The sequence below is a fragment of the Arachis hypogaea genome, chromosome 10 (assembly GCF_003086295.3).
Source record: "Arachis hypogaea cultivar Tifrunner chromosome 10, arahy.Tifrunner.gnm2.J5K5, whole genome shotgun sequence".
NCBI lineage: Eukaryota > Viridiplantae > Streptophyta > Magnoliopsida > Fabales > Fabaceae > Arachis > Arachis hypogaea.
In genome coordinates, this window is record NC_092045.1 from 114078963 (window position 1) to 114100045 (window position 21083).

At 34.3% G+C, this 21083-nt stretch overlaps 2 protein-coding genes across 4 annotated transcripts; both read left to right on the forward strand.

Annotated features, from left to right (window-relative positions):
- The first annotated feature begins 15723 nt into the window (after window positions 1-15723).
- Window positions 15724-19107, forward strand: LOC112716827 (B3 domain-containing transcription factor VRN1). Of its 3 annotated transcripts, none has more exons than XM_025768840.3 (6): window positions 15724-15927; window positions 16790-17363; window positions 17497-17648; window positions 17743-17992; window positions 18434-18555; window positions 18685-19107. In XM_025768840.3, the coding sequence occupies exons 1-6, from the start codon at window positions 15823-15825 to the stop codon at window positions 18928-18930; spliced, it is 1449 nt and encodes a 482-aa protein (XP_025624625.1). In that variant the 5' UTR covers window positions 15724-15822; the 3' UTR covers window positions 18931-19107. The 3 variants fall into 3 exon arrangements, with proteins under 3 accessions (XP_025624625.1, XP_025624626.1, XP_025624627.1); XM_025768841.3 differs by having other exon boundaries at window positions 16790-17303; XM_025768842.3 differs by having other exon boundaries at window positions 16790-17267.
- A 554-nt stretch (window positions 19108-19661) lies between these two features.
- LOC112716829 (B3 domain-containing protein At4g01580) lies at window positions 19662-20824 on the forward strand. The gene is made up of 2 exons (XM_025768846.2): window positions 19662-19880; window positions 20024-20824. The coding sequence occupies exons 1-2, from the start codon at window positions 19806-19808 to the stop codon at window positions 20519-20521; spliced, it is 573 nt and encodes a 190-aa protein (XP_025624631.1). The 5' UTR covers window positions 19662-19805; the 3' UTR covers window positions 20522-20824.
- Window positions 20825-21083: the final 259 nt, after the last annotated feature.

Below are 21083 nucleotides of genomic sequence, written 5' to 3' on the forward strand. Positions count from 1 at the left end.
CTCTTATACTCCTCTAAAGACTTCTATAGTGGATGTATACAGAGAGATTTGCAACACTGAAAGGCTGCCACCCCCAAGACCTATTAAGAATAAAAAAGGGGGAAGCCGCAGCGAGTACTGCGAGTACCATAAAATATATGGTCATTCCGCCAACGACTGTTACGACCTCAAAAATGTGATAGAAAAGCTGGCTAGAGAAGGTCGGCTTGACAGATATCTCATGGAGAGGTCGGACATCCATGGAAAAAGAAAGCGAGATGATATGGATAGAAGAGATCCACCACCACAGACCCCTGAGAGACATATCCATATGATCTCAGGAGGATTTGCGGGAGGTGGAATCACTAAATCTTCTCGCAAAAGACATCTCAAAAGAGTCTACCAAGTCGGGGATGAGACACCCAACCTCCCCACTATATCATTCACAAAAGAAGATGGGCAAGGGATAATCCCCGGGCATGACGATCCCGTGGTAATAACCATGATCCTAGCCAACGCCCATCTCCACAGAACCCTAGTAGACCAAGGAAGCTCGGCGGACATCCTTTTCAAGTCCGCCTTCGACAAGCTAGGGTTGGATGAAAAAGAATTGAAAGCTTACCCCGACACCCTATATGGGTTAGGGGATACGCCAATAAAACCACTGGGATTTTTACCCCTTCACACCACCTTTGGAAGAGGGGAAAAATCAAGGATTCTGAGCATAGACTTCATAGTCATCGATGAAGGGTCAGCCTACAATGCCCTAATTGGCAGGACTACCCTTAATCGTCTTGGAGCAGTGGTATCAACTCCCCACCTTTGCATGAAATTCCCGACTCCAGGAGGAATCGCAACGGTAAGGGGAGATCAAAAATTGGCAAGGAAGTGCTATAACGAAAGCCTGAATCTGAGAGGGAAGGGCAAAGAAGTCCACACCACAGAATTAAGTGGTGCAAGGACTAGAGAAGAGCTACGACCCCAGCCGGGAGGAAAAACCGAGGAGATACGAGTCGGAGAGGAGGAAGGAAAAAACACTTACATAGGAGCCAACCTAGGGGAAACCCTGAAACAAAGGTTGGGTGAACTCCTAAGAGCTAATTCCGACCTCTTCGCCTGGAAGGCTTCCGACATGCCCGGGATTGATCCCGAGCTCATGTCTCACAGGCTCTCGGTTTACCCAGGATCCCGACCTGTACAGCAAAGAAGACGCAAGCTCGGCCCAGAAAGGGCCTCCATAGTAGAAGAGCAAGTACAGGCGCTCCTGGAAGCCGGCTTTATCAGAGAGGTCAAATACCCAACATGGCTAGCCAATGTAGTGCTAGTCAAAAAACAAAATGGTAAATGGAGAATGTGCGTCGACTATACCGACTTGAATAAGGCATGTCCTAAGGACCCTTATCCCCTACCGAGTATTGATACCCTGGTGGACTCCAGCTCAGGGTACCAATACCTATCGTTCATGGATGCCTATTCGGGGTATAATCAAATCCCGATGCATGAACCTGACCAGGAAAAAATATCGTTCATCACACCAAAAGCCAATTACTGCTACGTGGTCATGCCATTCGGACTGAAGAACGCAGGAGCCACGTACCAAAGGCTGATGAACAAAGTGTTTTCTCCCCATCTAGGGAGCCTAATGGAGGTATACGTCGACGACATGTTAGTAAAAACCAAGCAAGAAGTCGACCTCTTAACCGACCTCTCACAAGTTTTCGACACTATAAGGTCGCATGGGATGAGACTAAATCCCGCAAAATGCGCCTTTGCAGTAGAGGCAGGAAAATTTCTGGGGTTCATGCTAACACAAAGAGGGATTGAGGCCAATCCCGACAAATGCAAGGCCATCCTAGAAATGAAAAGCCCGACTTGTTTGAGAGAGGTTCAACAGCTCAATGGCCGACTTGCAGCCCTCTCCAGATTTTTGGCGGGATCGGCACTAAAATCCCTTCCACTATTCTCCCTATTAAGGAAGGGATGCCAATTCGAATGGACTCCGGAATGTGAGGAGGCATTCCAAGAGTTCAAAAAATTCTTAAGCCAACCTCCTATCTTGACCCGACCAGTACCGGGAAAAGACCTCGTCCTATACCTATCCGTCGCAAACAGAGCTGTCTCATCAGCCCTAATCAGAGAAGACGAGGTCGGGCAACACCCGGTCTATTTCACCAGTAAGGTTCTACAAGGTCCTGAGCTAAGGTACCACAAACTAGAGAAGTTTGCCTACTCCTTAGTGATAGCCTCACGAAGGCTACGACCTTACTTCCAGGCTCATACGATAAGAGTTCGTACGAATCAGCCCATGAAGCAAATCCTTCAAAAGACGGATGTTGCAGGGAGAATGGTTCAATGGGCGATAGAGCTCTCCGAGTTTGATTTGAGATACGAAACTCGGACCGCAATTAAAGCCCAGTGCCTCGCCGACTTCATTGCAGAATACGCAGGTGAACAAGAGGAAAAACCGACTACATGGGAACTATATGTAGACGGATCCTCCAACAAAACAGGGAGCGGCGCAGGCATAATATTGGTAGATGGAAAAGGAACCCAGATAGAGGTTTCCTTAAAATTTGAATTTCCGGCTTCAAACAATCAGGTAGAATATGAAGCCTTGATTGCAGGATTAAAATTAGCAGAAGAGGTTGGCGCCGCAAAGGTGACGATCTACAGCGACTCACAAGTGGTGACTTCCCAAATAAGTGGGGAATATCAGGCAAAGGACCCCAATATGAAGAAATACTTGGAAAAAACCTTGGAACACCTAGGGCACTTTGCGGAAACCGATGTCAAGCATATAACTCGGGATCTAAATAGCAGAGCTGACGCCCTATCCAAGTTAGCAAGTACCAAACCCGGGGGGAACAACAGAAGCCTGATTCAAGAAACCCTCCAAGCGCCCTCGGTATCAAAAGCAGAAGATGAACGAGAGGTACTTGAGGTAGTCGGCCTGAACCTCGGATGGATGAATCCCTTAGTCGAATACCTGAAATTCGACATCCTCCCCAAAGAGGAGAAGGAGGCTAAAAAGATCCAAAGGGAAGCACAACATTATACTTTGGTGAGAAATATCCTTTACAGAAGAGGGATATCAACACCATTGCTGAAGTGCGTACCGACCTCAAGAACCACCGAGGTGTTGGAAGAAGTACACAGTGGGATCTGCGGAAATCATCTCGGAGCAAGGTCGCTGGCCAGAAAAGTGATCCGAGCAGGATTCTATTGGCCGACCTTGCAGAAAGATGCCACAGACTTTGTGAAAAAATGTCAGCCATGCCAAATGCATGCAAATTTCCACGTGGCTCCACCAGAAGAGCTCATTAGTATAACTTCCCCCTGGCCTTTCGCAAAATGGGGGATGGATCTATTAGGTCCTTTTCCCCAAGCACCAGGGCAAGTTAAATACTTAATCGTGGGAATAGATTACTTCACAAAGTGGATAGAAGCAGAACCGTTAGCCACTATCACCGCTCAGAGAAGTCGCAGGTTCCTCTACAAAAACATCATCACAAGGTATGGGATACCTTATTCCATCACCACAGATAATGAAACCCAATTCACCGACGCCACCTTCAGAAACCTGGTAGCCAGTATGAAAATCAAACATCAATTCACCTCGGTAGAGCACCCACAAGCCAATGGGCAAGCCGAGGCAGCTAACAAAGTCATACTGGCAGGTTTGAAGAAAAGATTACAGGAAGCGAAGGGAGCTTGGGCTGAAGAGCTCCCTCAAGTGTTGTGGGCTTATAGGACAACCCCCCACTCCGCCACAGGAGAAACACCCTTCCGACTAGTATACGGCGTAGAAGCCATGATTCCTATAGAAATCAGTGAGCAAAGCCCAAGGGTAATTCTCCATGATGAGGTCGGAAATGTACAGGGGCACAAAGAGGAGCTCGACCTGCTCCCCGAAGTCCGAGAGAACGCCCAGATAAGAGAAGCGGCATTAAAGCAAAGGATGACTACCCGATACAATAAGAAAGTCATTCGAAGAACATTCGCCGTGGATGACTTGGTCCTAATCAGAAACGACATTGGAGTCAACAAGTCAGGAGATGGAAAGCTCGCCGCAAACTGGAAAGGGCCATACAAAATCAAGGAAGTGTTGGGGAAAGGTTATTATAAAGTAACCGACCTGGATGGCATTGAGTTACCAAGGTCGTGGCATGCATGTAATATGAAAAGGTACTACAGCTAGAAGCGAACTCTACTCCCTGATGTACTCTTTTCCCAGCTTCATGAATTTTTCCCAAAAAAGGGTTTTTTCTGGAGAGGGGTTTTTAACGAGGCATCATAGTAGAGGCTAAGGGAAAATATGCTGTCAAGACCCTTAGTAGCAAAAGGTACCTTCCCGATTAATAAAGATCTTTTTCATTACTATATTTCTCTTAAATATCCTCCTCTATTTTTTATATAAGTCTTTCTACGAAACGCGCCGACTTAAGCTCGACAAAGCGTGAAAATCCCATGAACCGACCTTACATGGTCGTCAGGATGAAACGACGAGGTACAAGTCGGTGTAAAGAGGTTATATGAGTTGATCGTATTAAACTCGGAAACTATCCGACTCTTAAGTCGAAAGGAAATCCGAGTAACGCAAACTCGAAAGAGTTCCGAGTAAAAGAAAACCGAGCTCCGAGTAGATGAAAAACGCATCGCAAAAATAACCTAAGTCATAAAAGCTCACTAAAGCAAAGTTGAGTATAAGGGATAACAAAAGAGATATGAAGACCTGAAAAGTTTAAAGTTTGCAGACAAGCCTTTGCACGAAAAAGGCTCAAGAAAACAATGCAAGCTAACAAAAGGTTTTTCCGAAAAAGAGCAAACATATTCAAAACAGAAAAGCATGCACACGCACAAAGTAACTTAAACCCTTATCCAAAGAAAGGGCACCTACTTCGATTAGAAAACCCTTATCCAAAAAGGGCATTTATTTTGTTTAAAACCCTTATCCAAAAAGGGCAACAAACAGAATGTTTTGTTTACGGCCTTAAAAGGCCAGAAGCAAATTGTTCACAACCACCAGCAAATAAATAGAAGTTTAAAAAAGGGGGGACCCACAGGCCGGGCCCCCATATAGCCACAAAAATAAAAAGAAGTCATTTCTTGGATGGAGTAGAGGAATCACCACCACCAGGAGGAATGCCACCAGGACCGGAAGGAGGAGCCAAGGAGGAAGTCGGAGCGAGGGTTGAAGAACTCGGAGCATCTTTGGAATGAGGAGGAGACTCTATAATCCTCTGCCCCCGAGTCTTTAGGTCTGACTCGGAAAGGACCTCGGGAGCAGGAGGATCAACAATGGCACCATTAATCACCACTTTGTCAGGATGTAGTGGAGAAAGATCCAAGTCGGGGGCTATAACCCTGACCTGCTCTAGGAAAATTCTCCAAGACTCCTCGGCGCCATCGGCGATAGAGTCCTCCAAGTCAGCATAAGCATTCCGAGAGTTCACCAAATCCTTCTTCACCTCCACCATATCTTTAAATAGGCTTTGGTAACTCTCCTGGGCTACCTTCCTTAGATTTACCTCCATAGTACATTGGGCTCGCAGTTGGCTCTCCTTCTCCCGGAGGTCATCTCTCTCCTTCCTCAACTTATCCCTCTCCGCCTTCAACTCCCTCTCATGTTTTTCAAACATGAGAAGCCTCTCCTCTAGCTCCGCAACCTTTGAGGTAGTCCCCAAGGAGCTGAGGGGAGTTTTCTCGAAGATATCCAAAAGTTTGCCACAAACTCCCGCCGCCCTAAAGCTCTCCTCGGCCAGAGCGGTAAGGTGGTTCCGAACAGAAGCATCATCCATACTTATAAGAGGATAGATGTTCTTCCGGACGAATGCTTGAGCATCCGCCTTAACACCACCTTCCCAAGAAGGGCCAGACTCTGAAGTCTTGCGCTTCTTCTTCTCCGGCTCGGAGAGCAATTGGGCAGAAGGGAGTGGTCGAGCCAAACTTGAGGAGGAGATGATAATAGGTTGAGAGGGAGTACCAACATTTCTGGGAGGAGGAGGAGGAGGAGGAGGAGAGACGACCGCCTTGCCACCCCCGGACCTAGTCCGGGACTTTGCCTTAGCTTCCTGGACCCTTTGGTAAGCCTCCTGAGCATTCTTTTTTGCCATATCTACAAAAGAAACAATCAAGTCACAAGTCGGTAAAAGACAAGTCGGCAAAAAAGAAGTCGGTGGAATACAACTCGGAAATAGGAAATGCATGCGCTACCTATGCAAGATTGAACAAAAGTCGACGTCCCCTGAAGGATTTTTCTCGTATCTAAGTATGGGGCCTTCCCCCATGCTTCTCGGAAAAACCCCACAATGACCGCCTCCACCTCGTCTAGGTCATCTAGACCAATCTTTTCGCAAGGGGTGGCCGGCAGCCAGTAAAGGGGAAAACGAGGGGAGGAATGCTCATCCAGAAAAAAGGGGTGGTGACCCTCTACAGCTTGAACCTTAAAGAAGAAGTTTTTGAAGTCGTGGAAGGATTCGTCAAAAAGGGTGAAAATCCTCCGACCTTGAATGGCTCGGAAGGATACCCATTGTTGTTTGTTATTTAGCCCACTAAAGGGCTTAGTCATATGGAAAAGATAAAAGAAGATTCTCAAGGAAGTCGGGAAGTCCAGAGCGTGGCTTATAAACTGGTAAATCTTCAAGAAACCCCAGGAATTGGGATGGAGTTGAGTAGGGGCAACCTTACAGTGGTGCAAAACGGATATCTCAAAATCCGAGAAAGGAAGAAAAACACCCAAACGGGTGATCATGCATTCATACATAAAGAAAAAGTGAGGGGTCGCCTCATCAACTCTCCCAAAGCAGACCCGGTCTTCAGGACCCGGGATTATCAGTTCATATTTGGGCTCGTCCTCATCCGAAGTACAGAGCCTATGATGAGTACGAAGGTGGGTGATGAACTCAGCGTCAACCAACGGTTCCTCCCCAAGGACCGTATCGTCAACCCACTGAGAAAGAACGTCTACAGAAGCCATTTTTTATATAAAGAAGAAAGTGGCAGAAAACCTACAAAAAGGAAAAAGAAAAAAGAAAATCAAAAAACACGGCCACTAAAGAAGAGAGATTCGAAACTATGATCTACGGGTCAACCTATCTACTCGCAAAGCAAAACATGCAAACATAAAGCATGACATGGAAAAAGCAAAACTAACCTTTATCCAAAAATAGAGGTTGGTGAAGGGCAGAAGTCTTCGAACGCAAGGATGCAATACGAACAAGATAAAGAAAAAGTTTGAAAGATTGCAGAAACGGAAAATGGAAAAAGAGGGAAAGTATTTATAAAAAAGGCTAAGGGGCATAATGGTAAAAAGCAAAGCAGTCATTAATGAGACTGCACCGTTACCAAAGCCCTCAATCCCTAAAAGATCCCTCAACGGACACGACGCTTGAATTGACGTAACTGTCAGAAACCAAAAGTCGCGGAAATCACGTCGGTTTCCAAGATCCGTGTTCTTTCAAACAAGTCGACTACGCACCCGAATTGAATACTTGAACCCAAACTTTAAAGAAAATTTGGGCTCAAGTAGGGGCAATGTTCATACCCTGGCCCAATACAAAGGCCCAGGTCCAATCAAAAGGCCTAATCTAAAGGATTAGAGCCTAACTAGGTACCGACCTTCACATAAGAAGTCGGTATCAACCACGACTTGGTCAGAAGAGGTCGGATGAAAGATTAGCTGGCAGGTAAACACTCATTCAAATGAGTAACCGCCCCTAAAATCTCTCTAACCACCTCATAAAGCCATATCTTAACCTCCCCAAGATAATAGGGACGGTTACCACCCTAAAGATACGGCACTACACCAACGGTGGTTATTGGCTCATCTCTATAAATACACTGACACACCCTCAGGTATCCCTAAGTCCAATACTCTCTAAGACCTGCTTACGCTCTTGCTAACTTAGGTATCTGAGTGTCTTTGCAGGTACCACCCCCCATTCACACGCGAGCACAAGTCGGACGGAGCCTCCCGAGTTGCGGACCTACCCGGAGTCTTCCTCCATCACACACTTGGGCCGCCTAACGCCATCCGCGTTATTAATCTCCGGTTACCTACCGTAACAGTAACATTACTCTAATTTTAAAAAAATGAAAAAAAATAATTTTAATCACTAGATGGTATTGATAATTCATTGATAGAAGGTAGAGAGAATAAGTATTTGAACCCAAATTTGCAAGTATAGATTCTAAACCCTAATTGAAATGAAACTCATGAACATAGTTGGGTCTTGATTATCTCCTTTCCTTATATTGTTCAGAGTTCAAACTTTGGACCTTCAATCTTAAAACCACAAAAATCTAAAAATAAAGAGCGAGACTAATATATCTTCAAGAGTCCACAAAACTAACTGAAGCTTATTGTTTTTTTAGCCCAGCAAAATAATAAGCCCAACAAAAAAGATACTACTAATTAACATTAAATTATAGCAACTAATCATCATTCAAAAATTAGATGTTACCTGTATGCTATATTTAGATAGAATTTTGTTTCTAATAAGATGAACTTATTCTTAAAAAATTATATAATTCATTCAATCTATTTTTGTTATCATAAAGTTTCGGTAATAGTAATTTATTTATATAGTTATTATTAGATAAAAAAACGGAAAAGGAAAATTTACAAGAAGTATAAATATAATTTAATCTCACATTAAAATTTGTAATTTTAAGTCACTTATTTATAATTAAATATGTTTTTGTTTTCAATAACATATTTCTCATCCATTCTTTTAAAATGTGTATGAATGTTATTAGATTGATAAAAGCTGTAATATGAGAAATTCAAGAAAATAATTTTTATTAATGTATATTTTATATTTTTTATATCATCACAAATAAAAAAAATTAGAATTATTTTTATTTTTTTTAATATTGTTCTATTTCAAGCACCAATTATTTAGAACATTATTCAATTGATCATAATAAAAAATAAATGAAAGCCAACAAAATTAGTGTTCAACAACATATGAATATTTTCATGATTTTAGATATGTGATTATTGATTTTTTTTTCAAAAAGAAATAAAAAAATGGATAATATTGATTCAATCTTACCCAGTTTATCGTTCTGGTTAAATTCATAGATTATGCTAGCAAATTAAAATATTTAGCCAAGTTAATTGGTTTTCTTATTTCTATATACTTATGTGACAAAGACTGACAATTTTATTGTTGCGTGTCTATTTCAAAATTTAGTATCAAAATGTTATTTTTTGCTTCTGTGACATCCAATCAACAAAATGCAAATTAAACCTGCTGCATGTATTATGATCATGATTAAGTAATACAGTACAAAAGAAAAATAACAAGATATAATAGTAAGAGAAGAAGAAGAACGTCAATAATAAAATTATCCACTAAATGAAGGTATAAAGCATCAACGGTCACTTTTTAATCTATCAAAAGATTTTAAATAAATGAAGAAATGAATTAGAAGATATGTGAGTACAATCATATCAAATATCTTTCATGCTCTATAAATTCTTAAAAGCATCACAAGCAAAGGAGAGGGCCAAAAAGTATAAAATACATAAAAGCAAAAGAACTTATAAACTCTTAATTTGAAATTGGTTTAATCTAATTTTATAAACTAATAATGTTAATAGTGAATTATAACTACTATATATATGTTGTGATATTTTTTTTTCAAAGACAATAAAATTTTATTAATAGAAATAGAATGAGGTGTTCACATTATAAAGCCTGAACTAAGCAAAAGGAAATTTCTCAAAAAATTATCTAAATAGACCAAATTTAACAAATTCTAATATTGTTAGTCATAGAAGTAACGAAGGAACTAATATAATTAATTTAAAATTTTTTAAAAAATAAATTTAGTTAAAAAATAATTTCAAATACAATTTAAAAAACAAATAATTTTTTAAAAACTAATTTTACAATTTATTTCACGCACAAATTTAAAAGATTGTTGCCATTCCCTTGATAGAGTGTTGGTATAGTTAAGTATTGCACAACAATACAGGTGCCATAATAAATCAGTGCATGTAGACTACCATTGTTTTTTTTCTTTCTTTTCTTTCTTGGATTCTCCGTCGTCAATTACTCTTCTTGTGTGTCATTTACTTTTCCAACTTCCAAAAAGCATGAATCTCTCTTTTCAATTTTTTTGTTAGTTCCCAGATTCCCTTATTTGTCATTTAGCATATAGATTATTATTATTATTTTTTGTGATGGTACCTTGGAATCTGGCAGTACTTAAGAACAACGGACTTTGATGACATTTTGACCCGTTTGTATTTTTTTATTCTTTTTTTTTTGTGAGTTAACATAAATGAATAAAATAATTAAAAAAGGGGTCAGAAGTAAATAAATAACAAGCTCCAGTTTTTAATTAAACAATACATTTTTTTCTACTATTTATTAGGGATATCACTGAGTTTAGTTTAATTTTTCTCATAGATATATTATGTTCGTTAAAAAAAAAAAAAACCAGTTTCTTAAATTTTTTGTCCTTAACAAAAATTTTGACTACTCAAATTCTTTATTTAAATTTATTTTAATTTTTTTAAATTTAGTCATTAATTTAAAACTTTCCATTTATAATTCTTCATTTTTCATAAATATTATGTTGTATTATACTAGAAAAATAACTTATATTTTTATAGTTTTTACTATCTAATTTAGGGTGTAATTTGATTTCTAATTTCAATTCAATTTAATTTTGATTTTTTTTAATATTCTAGTGTAAATTTCGAATTTTGTTTAACATAATATTTTAGAAAAAAAGTAGTTGATAATTTAGTTTGCACTTATTATTATTCTGTGTGAAAAAAAATTCAGTTCCATCGATTAAAAAATTCAATATTCCTCAAGACCAAAAACGAAGGCTCAAGATTTTTATTGGACCAACAAAACATCCAATCAACAAACATGCAAATTAAACCTGCTGCATGCATTGGTTGAGGCATGTGATGTAGTGAACAGTGAACTTAAGAATCGAATCTTTTTTACTACAAAAATATATTTCTGCAGAGAATATCACAGTGATGGTTCAAAATCTGAAGCAAAATAGACATATTCAATATTAAGTATATTTTAAATTTCTGAACGCAAATTTTTTTCTTTTTTCAATTTTTTTATTTTATCATGTAATATTTATAAAAAATTTTCATCAATTCACTCATAAAAAAAAGATTTAGTTAATATGTGTCTTATGGATACATGATAAACTTACCATTAATAAAATTTTTTAAATATTTTTATTTAATAACTACAAAATAAATGTATAAAATTTTTAAATGAGAAAAAGATAAATAAATGATTAATCTTTTGATCTGCAAATATTTAAATTTTTGAAAATTTAAAAATATATTTAAATCTCTAACATTTTTTAAAATTTGGACATATCGATTCTTTATGTTCACTTGGGTCAACGAAAAAATCAAATGTGACTTCTATTCTACTCACGAATGTATATGTGAGAGAGTTTTTAATATGGGATTGAAAATATCCGAAATTTAAATATATTTTTAAATCTTTAAGAACTTAAGTGTCTGTAAATCAAAAAATTAGAGATTGATTTGTCATTTTCTCTTAAATTTTTTATATTTTTAATAAAAAATCTTTGTTTTGTAATCTTAATATGTGTTTTTAAAACGTATGATAAATAAACCCTAAAAAAATTATATTATTCTTGTTTCTATATCAATAAAAATTATCTTCAATATCTTTTTTTTTTTGTTAATATTTTGAATAGAATAAGTTCAAACTTGTATATATATTTAAATTGTGTTGTAAATATTTATGAGTGAATAAGACAAAATAATAAAAATAAAAAAACAAATGTATGTGAAGTAAAAAAAATAAGAATAATATATCAATAGAAAAGTAAAAATAACAAATATATTTATGAAATGTAAAAAAAGATACAATATTATATAAATTAAAATCATATAAAAAATATAAATTTATTTTATTGTTATTTTTTATTATATTATTATTATTTAAAATATAAAATCTAATTTTTTAAGTACTATTTAATTTTATAAAAAAACTATAAATTTACCATTTTTATCGTATAATTCACCGTAAAAGAAAGAGTGTAATGTACTGCACAACCAAATTTAAAAAGATTGTTACCATTCTCTTCATAGAGTTAAAGTACTGCACAACAATACAGGTGCCATAATAAATTACTGCCTTAGACAACATACTTTTTTTTTATTTTATCTTACTTTTTTTATTTGGAATTGTTGGTTAATTATTTTTTTTTGTACAGTATTATTTTACTTGTTTCAACTTTTAAAGTATGTATGTTTTATTTTTAAATTTTTTAATCAATTTTCAAGTTTTCATCATTAATATTATTTGTCATTTAGTAAATAAATTATTATTATTATTATTATTATTATTATTATTATTATTATTATTATTATTATTTGTGACGGCACCTAGGATTACTATAAGAACAACGGATTTTGATGACATTTGACCCGTTTGTTTTCTAATTCATTTTTTTTTGTGTGGTGACATAAATGAATAAAATAATTTTAAAAAGGGTCAAAAGTAAATAAATAACAAGCTCCAGTTTATAATTTAACAATACATTTTTTTCTACAATTTATTAGGGATGTCACTGCGTTTAGTTTAGTTTTTATCATAGATATATTATGTTCGTTCCAAATAAAACAAAAAAAAACAAGTTTCTTAAATTTTTGCCCTTATTTGTTATTCTTGTGCAAATAATATCCTTTTATTGTAATTTATAAAAAAAACAAAAAATAAATACTAATTAAATAATAATAATCGACCTAATATATTGAAAAGATAACGATTTTAAATGGATGTATTAAAGATGCATTGAAATTAAATTTTCGTCCTTAATCAAAATTCTAAATATCTTTAAAATATCAATTTTTTTAAACTAATAATTTTATCCAATCTTTTCTGTAACAAAATTGGTAGAGACTATTATTTATATATTTTTTTTGTTACATCCTCATTATATGTGTAGTCTGTTTTGAGCATGTTGTAACATCTAACATATTATATTTTGAGAGTTGGACAGGTGTCGTGAACAGAAAAGAGGAGTGGAACCGATGACTGAGGTACTTTTTTGCGGTCATTTAGAATATATGGTTTGAGAGGAACAGGCGTATTTTTAATTCTAACAAAAGTGGTTCAGAAGAGGTGTATCAACGATCCTTAACCAGTTATGGAGAGTGGAGTAGTAAAAACTTTGTTGTTGTTGATGGCTATGTCGGAGATAACAATAGGGGTAGTTGATTTACTTTGTTTTATTTCCTTTATTTTCATGTCCTCAGTTTGATTGTCTATTGCTCCATTGTATTGTATTGAGTCATCTTGTTCAAAAAAAAAATTATCTAACATTATATTCCTTAAACTAAGCTTATAAAATTAATCATTTCCGACATCTCCTTCAACTTATTAAATATCTTGGTCTTTAACAATTTTGTAAAAATATCTACGATTGTACTTAATCTTTAGCACTTAATTAAATTTTTTTTCTTATTCACTAATTATTTGATTCCGTAAAACTGAATATCAATATGCTTCAATCTTTCATAAAATACAAGATTTTTACAAAGTGCAATAACTAATTTGTTATTACAAAATATCGTTGTTAGAGTACTTTATTTCTTGTTCAATTTCTCAAGAATTTTTTTACCTATATTGCCTGCGTTGCATAATTTATTATTGCTATATATTCTACTTTTACGGTAAAGAATGCTACTACTGATTATTTTTTGAAGATTATGAAATTACACCAAAACCAAAATAAAATGCAAATTTTGAAGTATTTTTTCTTGTTTCAATATCTTCAACTCAATCGCTCTCAATGTAATCAACAAGATTTATTTCATTAGTATTTTCATAAAAAAATACCACCGTTTAAAGTACCTTTGATATATCAAAGAATTCTTTTTACCGCTTACAAATAGAGCCGTCAAAATGGGTTAAACCTATCTGGCCAGCCTATTTATCCAGTTAAATGGGTGGAATTTGCCTCTAAAAATTAAGTTCGTTTAAATTTCAGGTTAAATGGGCTGAATTTGATTAACTCAAAAAAAAGGGTTAAATGGGCTAGTCCATCGGTTAACGGCGCGATCCATTTATTTATTTTTTTAAAAAAGTAGTATTTTTAGCCGACATTTTTATTGATTCAACCCAAAAATCTGATCCATCAACTAAAAAAATACTATTTGTTTAAAGTTTTTGACCTAAAAGTAATATTGTTTTTTCAAAACATTTTTTAAAAAATAAAATAAAATGATAAACGGACCAGCCCATTTAACCAATCAGGCTGACCATAAATGGTATGAGCTAAAAAATTATGGCCTGCGAATAAAGAGAACTTATACGGGTCAGGGCTAAATAGTTCGGGTTGGCCCGTTTGACCGCCCTACTTGCAAATAGTTGGTACAAGACTCTCCATAAATTTGCTAAGCAATCCAACTCTAAATATAATATGTTGTCTAGTTGTAGTGAAGTACCTCAGCCTTTTAATCAAACTTTTGTAATAAGTATAATTTATTATTCTTCCTTTATCTCTTCTTGACAGTTTAAACTTTTCTTCAATCAGAGTAGGAACTGATTTGGAATGTACCATATAAAATTTTTTAAAATATCATTTGCATATTTATTATGTGAAATAAAGATTTCATCATCTTTCTAAATGATTTTGATGTCGAGGAAATAAGACATCAACCACATATCTGTCATTTCAAATTGCTTTACCATAACCTCTTTGAATTCTGCAATTATCTTCAAGTTATTACTAATATAGATCAAATCATCAATATAAAGGCACATGATTAAGATTTATCCAGATTCAACAAACTTGATATAAAGAGTATATTTAAATGTACATCTTCGTGTGTCTGGTGTAATCTCCTAACATCTTTCATAATTTCAACCTCATCTAACCCGATTTTTTTATACTAAATACTGTAAAAAAAAATTCACAGCTATAACATATTTTTCATTAAAATAAAATAAAAAAATTATTATTTTTCTAAACATAGATTTTTAAACTTTAATTTTTCCAATACTTAAGTTTTATAATGACAACCATTATCATCATTTTCAGAATATATATAAATACATAAGATTATACATAAGAATATATATGGCTTTTTCAATATCGCCGGCACCAATAGTAACCATTATTAATGTCGCATTGATTAAAATATTTTTTTTCCTCAAAACCCAACTTGCATTTTCTATTCTTAAAAAAAAAATCTGACATCCAAAAAACGTATATTGCATTTTGTTGTTTAAAAAAATAAAAAGTGAAAACAATAAAACAGGAGTTGCGTTTTATTATTTTGATGAAAAAAATAAAAAACAATTGAAAATGGTAAAACGCAGGTTATGATTTATATTGATACCATAATAGTGAAATTTTTGTTTATTCATCCATTTTATTGTATTACACCATTATTGTTTTCATATAGGAAAAAATGAGCTCCTTTTGTTTAACTTATCTAATAGTGTTTCATATTACCATTTTAGAAATATTTGATAAGAAAAAACAAAAATAATTATAAGATAAATTCTAACTATATTTTTTTTGTTTTTAGAGTAATACCATTAACGTTATATAACTCTGTAATCAATTATGAATGAATCCATACCCTAATTTCATCCTTTTAATTTATTAAACTATATTAAATATATATTAAAATTATCTAAAAATATATAATACACAAAAATAAATTAAAACACATATAACTACTTTTAGTACTCACTTGTTATTTTTGTAATTTAACTATTATCCCAAAATAAAGCTATTTAACCAACACCGGTGAGGGAGACTGTGAGTCTCAATAACACTCAAATCCATCCATCATCTATTGCTATGGCTCCCTCTAACTATCAACAAAACAAGCATTCTCCTTCTAGTTCTACTGTCATCCGTTTCTTTAAGATTATCGTCAGAGAAAGTCTTCAAGATGAAAACTTTGTAAGCATTTTTTCATCTTTTCCATCTCTTCTTCTTTTTTTTGAACTGTTTACCTTTTGAGATATTGTTCGATTCAACAATAGTTTCTCTCTTTATTCCTTTGTATATGATTTTTTTTGTTTATAAACACTTTTCTCATAGAACAACACACATGCATGACTTCTTAGCTGCAAAGATAGTAATAGTAAGCTCTTTAAAATTAATAGTATTACTATTCATTGCTTCTTGTTATCTAGATTATTTTTCATTAGCAATAATATAGACTTAATTATAATTAATTTTGCAGCAGAAATAGATAAAACATACATAAGATGAAATGAAAACCTAAAATTATATTTGTTAAGTGGTTACATCTTATGTACTCCTGATGTATTCTTACTACAAAATTAATTACAATTAAATCTACATTATTGTTAATTAAAAATGATCAGGTAACACTTTCACTAATAATTTTTCACTGTGCATTAGTTCTGATTCTTATCATTACTGATTTCGTCCCTACTAATTTTTATGTTGGACAATTCCATCTTTAACCTTTTTTTTATTTCACTTCTAGTTTCTAACTATGTAAATCATGTTGCAAAATAGTTCTTTGAGATTTGAAATTAGTCTCTCCTTTAAAATAGGTGAACGATTAATCTTTACCTACATACAAAATTTAGGACTAATATGCTTAGATTATTTTATTGCACTATTTATAATTACTAGTGAAGGATGAATTGGGGGTATAATGTTACTAATGGCTTGATATATTTGATTAAATTATTTAACATAATACATGTCAACATCTTGGTGAAGACATGCTAATGTGTATCACCTTATTGTTAATATGGTTATTAATATCAAGTTCATAACATTGCAGATGTTATCAAAAAAGTTCACCAGAAAATATGGTTCTGGCCTATCAAACCCACTATATCTTAAGCCTCCAGATGGAACTGAATGGAGAGTAAATTGGACCAATCGTAATGGTAGAACTTTGTTTAAAAGAGGTTGGAAAGAGTTTGTTGCATATTACTCTCTTGATCATGGCCATGTGTTATGGTTTGAGTATAATATTGGAACTTCTCACATTGAAGTAGAAATATTTGACATGAGTTGCCTCGAAATAGAGTATCCTGCCAATGATCAGATCAAAAAGCACCCGCCACAACATAGGGGCCAGCCGGTGAAAAGGCCAAAAGAACAACAAACTAGAGATGTGGATAACAGTCCCAACACTCAAAACATGAGACTTAACGAGGGACGGCAGAAGAAAAGATTAAATGAACCACTGTCAGGAGGAGTCCGGGGCCAACCGAGGAAAAAACTGAGAGCACCAGTATCATCTGCTTCTAAAGGTAGACAGTTGGAAAATGACGCACAAATCAGGAAAGGTATTAAATCTAAAAAGAAAAACCATAAGATGACAGTGTCTGTCAATCAAGATTCTAATGGTATGTGTCTCATGATTGGATCGTCCTTTCCTTTTGTGGATTCAACCGTTATTACTTTTGTAGTTACAACTTGTAACTGTTTTTTTTGTATATTATGGTGGTAGCTTCTAATTCTTTGTTTTCCATGTACAAGGTAAAAGTAATAGAAGAAGAAAAGATTCTGAATCTTCTGTTAGGCCCTATCCTACAAAACCTGAATCTCTGAAAGAAGCTAACAAGTTCAAGTGGGAAAAGCCCTCTTTCATCATCAAGATAAAGCAACTGTCTCAAACAAAAGCACCATGTGTAAGTATAAATTTATACATATATCCGTATTGAAAATTATGTATCATGTGAACCTCCACGTGCATCCATTTGACATAAATATGATGTGCTGCAGTACTTTTCAACTAAATTCTTCCGGAAGTATTTTGAAAATAATCCACAAAATGCAAATATAAGGTTTGGAAAGAAGTTGTTCCCTGTTAAGTTGATCTATAGGCCATCATCATGTAATGCCTTTATCTCTGCTGGTTGGAACGTTTTTGCTCGAGCTAGTAAATTACAAGCCGGAGATGTTTGTTTGTTTAAGCTCGTCAACAGAAAAGATCCCGTGCTTGATGTTCATATTTGTCGTCGACAACGTCGCGGTAAGGCAATTGTTTAGAAATTCTTAAACTGTGTTATTCTGTAAAAAAAATTAAGATATCAGTCCAACATTGAAAACGTAATTAATTTTAATAATGGAAAAGAATTTAACAATATCCTCATTAAAAAAAATTATATTAAAAATTAATTGATCCTGTGTTTGACTTGGAGTACATTTTACAAATCTCTCATTTTTCCCTTCCTCTAAACATTTATAGCAGTAGAATTCCAATCTCAAGAGAACTATTGTTAGTTTTGGCTGAGAATGCAATTAGACTACAATGGCTATGTATTTGGTCCTTAATGTAATCACAATTTGTTATATAAACTAATCTTATGATAAAATTTTTGTTGGTCTCCAACTCTATAGCTATAGCTTGTATCCAAAATTCTCCACAAGTAAGATTCATACTAATTTTTTTACAATTCTATTATGATATCAGAGTCACTTTCCAAACCAGTGACTCGTGGAATTCAGCTCCTGAAAGAAGTTAAGGAGCTCAATTCACAGAATCCCTCTTTCATGGTTAAGATAAAAGACAGTGATCCAAGAAGATCAAGGCCTGTAAGTTTATTTCTGATAAACATAATATGCCATACAAATTTTTTGAGTGCTAGTTTATACTTAATTTCACAAATTGTAATTTTATAACTATTTTTAACCATAGTGATTCAAAAATGAAATGTGGTGCAGAATTTATCAGCTATCTTCTACAGAAAATATTTTAAAAAGAATCAGCAGAATGTAAAGTTACAGTTCGGAAAGGAGATGTGGCCTGTTACGATAATCTACAATCCGTCGTCAAGAAACACCTTTATTTCGGCTGGTTGGAGCTCTTTTGCTAGAGCAAGTAAATTAGAAACTGGAGATGTTTGTGTTTTTGAGCTCATCAATAAAAAAGATCTATTTAATGTTCATATCTGTAGAGTTCAATGCTAGGCTAATGTATTATAACTTCAGAAACTAAGAGATCTTAATTCTTAGACAAGTTAAGTTTGTGAAGAATGTATCAGCTTTCTTTTGTTGAATCAAACTTCTACTGTATCCTATATTCCTATGCTTTTTGGTGTCACCAGTTTTTATATATATATATATGAACTAAGTGTTTTAATTTTACTTCTTGTTTTGTCACTTTATGATTGCATTGTTTATCTTCTCAAAATGAGATAAGGTTGTGTTTGGTACAGGGATAAAAAAAAATGAGGCAGAATTTTCATGGATTTTTTACCTATGAATCTAATCCATCAACTCATTAAAATAGTATATCATAAAAAAGATGGAAGATTAATAAAATATAAAATAATTATAATTAATTTTATGTCTATTATAATTCCAATATTTGTAAGATTTTCTCTAGAATACTAATGTACTAAATTTGTGCTTTTTATTTTGAGAGAAAATTTTTCTTATTTATCAAATAAAATTTTTAAAAATTGGAGAGGTTAAGAATTCTTTTAAAATAATTTTTGAGTCTTTTCCACACTTAAAGAACCTTATTGATACATTAAAGATAAAACCATTTTTAAGTACTATCACTAGAATTTTAATCCTCTATAATTAAGAGTTTAAATATAGTTTTTGATTTATCACTTCTGGATACACGGTGTGTGTTACTTTTTCTCACTGTTTTGTGTGTATATATATAACTGCTTATATAAGTATCTAGTATTAGATTTGATGACAGTTCTTCTATATAACTTCATCATCCACCACCTCCTAAATACTCTTCTGTGGCTGTCATCTTCTTTCGCTTTTTCAATTAACTTGTCTTTTACCGGAGACTGTGACTGTGTCTGTGAACAAGAAGAACATCCATGGCTTCCTCTATTTCCTCTGATATCCGTTTCTTCAAGATTGGTCTCAAAAAAAGCCTTGAAGATGGAAACCTTGTAAGCATTTTCTTCACTTCATATCCTCTTTACTTATAATATTATTTAATGCATGCATTTCTCTTTGTGATTTTTCCCTTGTAAGGGTTTCTTCATCAATGCTTATTACTAAGACTAGTTTCATACTTTTATTTGAATTGCAGAAGTTAACAAAAAAGTTCAGTAAGGAATATGGTGATAGTGTTCCAAATCCAGTGTATCTGAAGCCTCCAGATGGCACTGCATGGAAGATAGATTGGTCTTTGTATGATGGTTTGATTCAATTTGAAAATGGTTGGAAAGAATTTGCTTCATATTACTCTTTGGATAATGGCCATCTGCTGCAATTTGCGTACAATGAAACTTCTAACATTGAAGTACAAATTTTTGACATCATTGATGGCTATGAAATCAACTATCCTTCCTTGGATCACATCGGCGATGACAATTCGATTGAGATCTTGAATGAACTGCCGCCACGAGGCTGGCCGAGGAAAAAACTGAAAGCAGCAGCAGAAGTATCTTCTCCTTCTACAAGTAAAATATTGAGGAGTTCTGTCAAAACTGGAGATGTAGAAAAGGGCCCTGATAAACAAAACTGGATGCAGTGTTGCAACAATGAAGAAGCTAGTCAATCTGAAGAGACAGGTCTTAAGAATTAAGATGCCAACAATTCGAAGTGCCAGAGTTGATCCTGATAGTATGTAACTTCATGATCAATTCATCCTTTTATTTTCGTAGATTCTAATGTATGTCTTTGTGGCTAAAATGCATAAATCATAGTTACAAATTCACCAAATAGGTAGCGTACGCATATATTTCACATAAAATATTTTACATATGGCGTACCGCGTAAGAATATCAGAACGTGTTGCATTTCATGTAACTATGCAATAAATATCTTATTGTTCTTAGGCTGTGTTCAAATTTGGTTCAAATGAATAAAAATTACTGTGTTGTTTGAAGCTTGAACTTAGCTACAAGTAACTTCTATGCAAATTTTTATGGTGTACTTGTAAAGTTGTTCAAGAAGCAAGGAAGTTCAAGTCAAAGAATCCTTCTTTGGATAACTAGTAGGTTTCACTCCCAAACCACTAGATATCGAACCACTTTCCATTTGCTAAAAATTGATAAAAAAAATCGGCACGCCCAGTGGGACACAGTATGAAAGTTTAAGTGTGACAAATGATTGTGTGTTGCCATAGTGTATGCATGCAATTAAGA